The 6,102-nt window shown below is 43.5% G+C and overlaps 1 protein-coding gene across 1 annotated transcript; it reads right to left on the bottom strand.

Moving 5' to 3' along the window:
- Positions 1 to 589: 589 nt before the first annotated feature.
- On the bottom strand, positions 590 to 5,360 carry LOC134483567 (uncharacterized). Its single transcript, XM_063278804.1, has 6 exons — positions 5,122 to 5,360; positions 3,945 to 4,104; positions 2,615 to 2,758; positions 1,816 to 1,982; positions 989 to 1,094; positions 590 to 865 (listed from the first exon to the last, which is right to left on the bottom strand). The coding sequence occupies exons 1-5, from the start codon at positions 5,246 to 5,248 to the stop codon at positions 1,030 to 1,032; spliced, it is 663 nt and encodes a 220-aa protein (XP_063134874.1). The 5' UTR covers positions 5,249 to 5,360; the 3' UTR covers positions 590 to 865; positions 989 to 1,029.
- Between the last annotated feature and the right edge of the window lie 742 nt (positions 5,361 to 6,102).

Here is a 6,102-nt window from a genome sequence, read left to right as displayed (position 1 = left end):
TGTTCACAGCTGTTGGCTGGCTAAGAACGATTTCACGAGACATGATACACAGCCCTCGGACTTCTGCTTCAGTCATCTGCACAATTTCTCCCAGATGATGTCCTCATACCGCCAGCAGGCGGGTGATGAAGCTGTCCAGAACACCAGAGCTCTGAAGGGATGCCTGGCAACCTAACACGTTGAGCAGGCAAGCTCAGTAAGTTCCCTGTGAACACACATCTCCTGAGATCTCTCTATTTAATCATAGGTGATCTTGTCCACCTAATACAGCACCTCATGTGGAATAACAAAAGCCACCTGCAGGAGCTGTGGTGATGACTCACAGGTTAGAGCATCTGCTGTTCTCTCAGAAGAACCACATGCCCCTAACAATTGGGTAAAGTATGTCAGTGATTACATCATAAAGTGTTTGTTGGAGACACAGCCACATTATCCACACAAAAAACACTATCACACTGGGTACCCCTTAGTGAGTTTGAATTCACTTATTAGCCCAGGCTCCATGGAACATGCAGAGATCCATCTCTAGCTGTCAGTTCTAGGTCCACAGAACCCTTGAGTAAGAATGATGGTCTTAAGAGTCAAGAGATAGAATTCAATTTTTATTCATAACAAATACATTTTTACAACACAACAGGATTAAAATGAATAAAAATATTTAAAAATATTTGAAAGTGAAAAATAGTAACAAGAACACATAAATATGAAACAACAAAAAGAAAACTTCAATTAAAATCATAACAAAAAAATTTCTAAACATAAGCATATTCTTAACGAACATGTAGAAGCACAGACGTATTGGTGTTTCTCCTCTAGCACACATAATGAAAGGCGGTCCCCCAAGCTGTCTCTCAAGTTGTGTTTTCTGAAGAAGAAAGTGAGTAAGACCTCAATCAGTCAGGCTGGCTTAGTGTTATATAAATTTAGGGTCTCTAAGAAATGACAAATTAACTCTGAGGAAGAATATTCATCCAAAAAATATTGTTACCATTCAGGATGTTTGTCATCAGGGACTCCTGAGAAAGCAACTCATTCTTCAGGAAGCTCTCTTACTGGGGTGTGTCCAATTCCAGCTCTCTTGCACTTTCTGAGACCTGGGAGAGGAACACAGTTTTAAGACACTGATTTGGTGGGGAAATGCTAGCCAGCTGTCAGAATGCTGCCTTCTACCACCTCAGTTCTATTGGACAGTCGACATGGACCTTTTAACTGATATCATTGTTGCTAACTCTGCAGGTAGGGCAAAATCCCCGGCAAGCCTCACTGTAATGTGGGCTGACAATATGGGACCCAGACTTATACCAGTGCAAACCAAGAACAGGGCACAGGGAAGAGACCTCATTGGGTTGCCGGAAGAAAGGAGATGTCCATATGTCACCAAGGTTAAAGTCAATGACAAGTACTAATTTGACATTTGCACTTGGTTCTTATCCCGGAAAGATGCTTCCTACACAAGAAGTCACATTAACACAGAGTGTCATTTGGCAAAGAACCACGAACTTGTTCAAAGCTCTGCATAGGATCCAATCTATCACATGGATATGCAATAATGAGGTATGTTATTCATCTGTCACCATTTCTAGACTGCAGCTTCAAAAAGAGCAGCAAAATATACTTGCAATATAATTCCATTTTTGAAAAGTGTTTACCTTCCCAGAATATTTGTGCATAGGCAGAGCATTGAACAATTCCATTACATGAGGTGGTTGGCTGGTTGTGATTGTAAATTAGAAAGGAGGTAGGAGGAAGCAAAGATGTATCAAATTGGCAAATTTTATCAGATATTGTTAAGCTAACACAGCTGTTTGTCCCTACCAGATGATGCTGGGTCTGGACGTTGCTGGTCTTTATCTTTCTTGCTTAAGTCAACCAAATATTTCTGGTTCAGTGCACACTCAAGATGTCCCTCCTTGCTCCCCTGCTTCAGTGGGACCAACTTCTTCCTGCATGTGTTCTCCATCAGGAGCTGGCTGAGCAGGTTTCTGGAAATACAGTCTGCAGAGTAAGATCATGCTGCCCCTTTCTCCCATTCCTACTCCCAAGTCCCACTAACTCTACCAGGTCCCAGATACCCATGAAGACTTAATAAAATACATCTCGATACACATAATGCTGCTGCACAAACCACAAAGAGTTAATTCAGGGAAGAATAAATTGTTTGCTTGGCCCGAGCACCAATTAGTGTCCACATCTCTCAAAAAGAACATGGATCTACAACTATCCATGAAAGCCCAATGCATGGGGCAACATCAATTAGTAGTTGGCAAACACCCGCAAAAGAGGTCAGTAGAACCAAGAGAAGGTCATGCTAACCCTGTGGTCCACGCACTGAGTGTTGTAAAACCTGGTATGACCCCAGAGGCCCAGGTCAGACTAATAACGTTCTGCTGACTTCAATCAGTGCTGTTCTATCTAGAGCCTTCTGCAGATGCCTAGACAGTCCTGGGATGAGTAACAGTCTTTTATGGAACTGAAAACTGAGTCCTAATGACCCTGGAACACTGATGTGTAAACAGCACAAGAGATAGAACCAGAACTGAAGACCGTCCAATCCAGAACAAAGAAATCAGAAATGGCCATTCCACAGGTGACAGCCTTTCTGACCAGGACTTACCTAGAGAAGGTAATCTCCTTCTTCAGCTTATGGTTGTTCTCATGGATCTCAGTGTTCTCCATCTCTAAGTTGTGCAGAATTGACATGACCACCTCCTCCATTCTCTCCAGGTCTTCATAATATGGATTTGGCCTGAAGTGTGGCCTGGCCCCAAATGATAGAATACAATGAACATCAGCATTTAGGAAGATATGAACTCAGGGTGGGTCCTGTACTACACCAGTCCTGGAAGGACACCTTCTGAATTCTACATATTGGACATTCTTCAGCTTCAGAAACATGTTTTTCTGCGTCCAGCACACCAGAATCTCGGCATCCAGATGGAGGGTTCCCTGGCTCCCTTTATTCAATCAAGAGGAAATCTGCAGTCCAGCCAGTTGAGCTATCAAGAGCCTAGGCCACACCTCTCCATGCTCCCCCACCCCCAACGCACCCAGAATCCTGTGATTTCCTTTTTCCTGTCCTGATAACAGACCATATATCAACCCAAAATTATAATCTGCACAACGAATACAAATATACAGGCAAACGTGGCCACATAAGCAAAGAACTGTGCTGTTGACCGTGGGGCTCCCAGAACAAAGCATTCACATCACCATGAAAGTGTCACAGGTAAATACTCAGGCCAAGACATAGACTCCTATATTCCAGGTGTGGAGGGAAATATAAACATATAACAGTTGTGCATATGCATTTGGATGTATGCACACACAGACTCACAGACTGAGACACACCCACAAAAAAAAGAGAAATGTAAACAGAGTCAGAGAAAGAGAAAAGCAAATATGGAAACAGAGAGCACTGTGAGAACCAGGAGAAATGCATGCACCATTGCTGTGTCTGAGGGGCTCCCACAGACACACAGACAATAACAAACAGGCCTGAGCCTGACAACTTCTATTCAAGCATTGAGATGAACTGTTTGGGACCAGGCCCCTCAGGCTGCTGCCTGGATCTTCCAGCACTCAGTCCCTGCCTAGCAAGTACAGAGACTCACCATAAACTCACTGCAATTACAATCTTGCACAGCCACCAGCTGTCAAGGGCTTTGCAAATGCACACTAGACACTCACTCTCCCTGACTTTATCCCCGAATTCTTCATTCAGACCACAAGTTCTGCTTTTCAATAAATGGAAGCAGATGAGTCCATTGTCCATCTCTCTCCTCAGGAAGGGTCAAGGTTCTGAATCTCCTCTATATGGGAGGTGAGGTTTAGCACAGGGTTGTTAGGGATGCACAGCTTTCTAGAACCCAAAACCTTAATAGGATAAGATGAAGGTGACCTTGCAGACCCAGGAATGAAACAAGAGTGTTTGGAGCGATTCATACCTGTTGTTTTTGGATCTCTCTGTCAGAAACCTCAGGCGATCTCTCAGGTCATTTCTCTCCTCGGTAATGAGCTGCAGCTCTTTAATCAGCCTCTCCTTTTCCTTCTTGACCTGCTTCTCGCTTGGGGCAGTTTCAGGGGAAGATGTTTCTCTCCCAGCGTCTGTAGGTAGAAGAACACAAGTGAACCTGCATGGGGAGAATGCATAGTGTGTACATAGACCACAGTTAGGCCTAAACAGGAGAACAAGCCTGGAACCCAGTGTCACTGCTAGGCGATTGGTCTATCCTCAGTGGATCTCAGTTCTCCCACTACTCTATAGAGACCAAGAGATGTAAGCAGCCAGGTGTTCCTTATGCCGGACATCAGGTGCTTACATGTACTACGGAGATGGCTTCTCCAGGATTATCATTAACTGAACAGGGTACAGCTTTATTTCAGGACCCTCACCCCTGTGGCTTCAGAACTCAGATGATAAATTCACCATCCACAGGACTTGAGTGACTGGAGACACTCAGATGTCCTACCCTGATACTCTAGGCCAATATCTTTGGATTTAAATGCATTTCCAGGAAGGACATGGTCAACAGACTTATCAATTCCCCTATTTGAAATACCAAACCCCTGAAGTGCCAATGGGTTACAGGCTGAATCTTGGTCCACATATTCCAAATAGTTTTGGTATTTTAGAAAAATGTTTGTAACACACAACCTCTAATATATAAAGCTAAGGATGACCCTGCAATTAGAAGAAATCAGAGAAGGTCTAAGAACATAAGGTTATTGCCTGGAGCACAATTTTCTCCCTGTTCCTACTGTCAGATATCCACTGTATTTAAAGAAGCAATGATAGTGAAGTACATTGCTGCCCTGTCTAAACTCAGAAAAGATGGACCCTCCATGACTCCTGATGGTGTTTTTATATCAATGTAACATACCAAATGAACTGAAAAGTAAAGGCCAGAAGTTCACAGTGTAATAGCATTGGCCTAACCATATCCTCCCAGTGGGGATAGAGAATCTAAAGTTCTGAAATCCTTGACTTTCAGGAATTGTGATATTCATGGAAATTCAATTTCTTTTCAGATGCTCCAGTTGTTGTGGCCCATTGCTAGAAAGGTCAGCTTAAGCCTCCAGCCCCCCTGACAGGGAGCTCAAAATATACTGCCCAGAACTTACTAAACATTCCCCAGAAGTGCTGTCTTTGTCCATCATTACTTTGAGACGAAAGGCCAGATTCCTTCACTCTAGTCTGTCCACAATCGACATTCCCCCTCCCAAAACACTTGCGAAGACGGGAAAACATGTCTTAGCTTGTAACTGCCAGACTCAGACTGAGAGAAACTAGGGCACTGGTTGTCACTGATGTCTGGTGACATCACAGAGGATGCCAGAACTCTCTAGGAGACAATAGAATGTCCAAGAAGGGACAGCAGATGTCATGGGGAGCAGACTTTGCCTCCCTGCTAATGTTCTCCCTGTACTGAGCATAAGCTGAGGTGCCCTTTCCAGGAGACTTTCCTGGGGCAGAGTCACTGAGCATCTCCTGCTTCCAAAGCCAAATTTTCTTCAAGGCTTGATTATAAAAAAACCTTAGTAATTCCTATGCATCTAAATGAATGTTTCCTCCTATATCTTGCCCCAAAATGTCTCATCCTAACTCAAATTATCCTCATTCACCAATGTTAGCCATTAAAATTTCCTGAGATTTCATACCAGCTTGAATATGCAGTCAAAATTTCTTCTGTCTCATTATGTACGGGTGCTTTAAATCACATCAAGAAATAGTCTGCATGTAGGTTACAACATGGGTGTGTGTTAGGGGAACACTCATGAAGTCATGTGCTTAACAATCGACAATTGCCAGAATATTCCTTAGGAGAAAGAGTTGAAATCTTTATGGTGCTAGGAAAAGTGTGGAGACCAGTTGGCAGAGGAAAGTGCAATATTGGAGCCACCAGTGAACGGAACCTCATGCTGCTTGTGGGGTTCTCCTCTCTGCACCAATGTCGCCAAAGGAGCACTGCTCACAGGCCTGAGTAAGATATACCATGAGCTTCTATCAGAAAAATAAAATAGTCAAGAGATATAGGGGGTGCACAGAAAGGTCTAAAATGAGGCTATAAACATCATTAAGTGGATAGAGCAAGGTCCCAGCAC

This window comes from Rattus norvegicus, chromosome 19, assembly GCF_036323735.1.
Source record: "Rattus norvegicus strain BN/NHsdMcwi chromosome 19, GRCr8, whole genome shotgun sequence".
Classification (NCBI taxonomy): Eukaryota; Metazoa; Chordata; class Mammalia; order Rodentia; family Muridae; genus Rattus; species Rattus norvegicus.
This window is presented reverse-complemented; position numbering and strand designations above follow the sequence as displayed.

Excerpts from the sequence above, each read along its gene's own strand:
- LOC134483567 (XM_063278804.1), bottom strand. The coding sequence starts at position 5,248 with ATGTTTTCCCGTCTTCGCAAGTGTTTTGGGAGGGGGAATGTCGATTGT. Across the intron at positions 4,105-5,121 it reads GCACTTCTGGGGAATGTTTA|ACGCTGGGAGAGAAACATCT; the intron begins GTAAGTTCTGGG and ends TTCTACCTACAG. Across the intron at positions 1,983-2,614 it reads AAGGAGATTACCTTCTCTAG|AAACCTGCTCAGCCAGCTCC; the intron begins GTAAGTCCTGGT and ends CTGTATTTCCAG.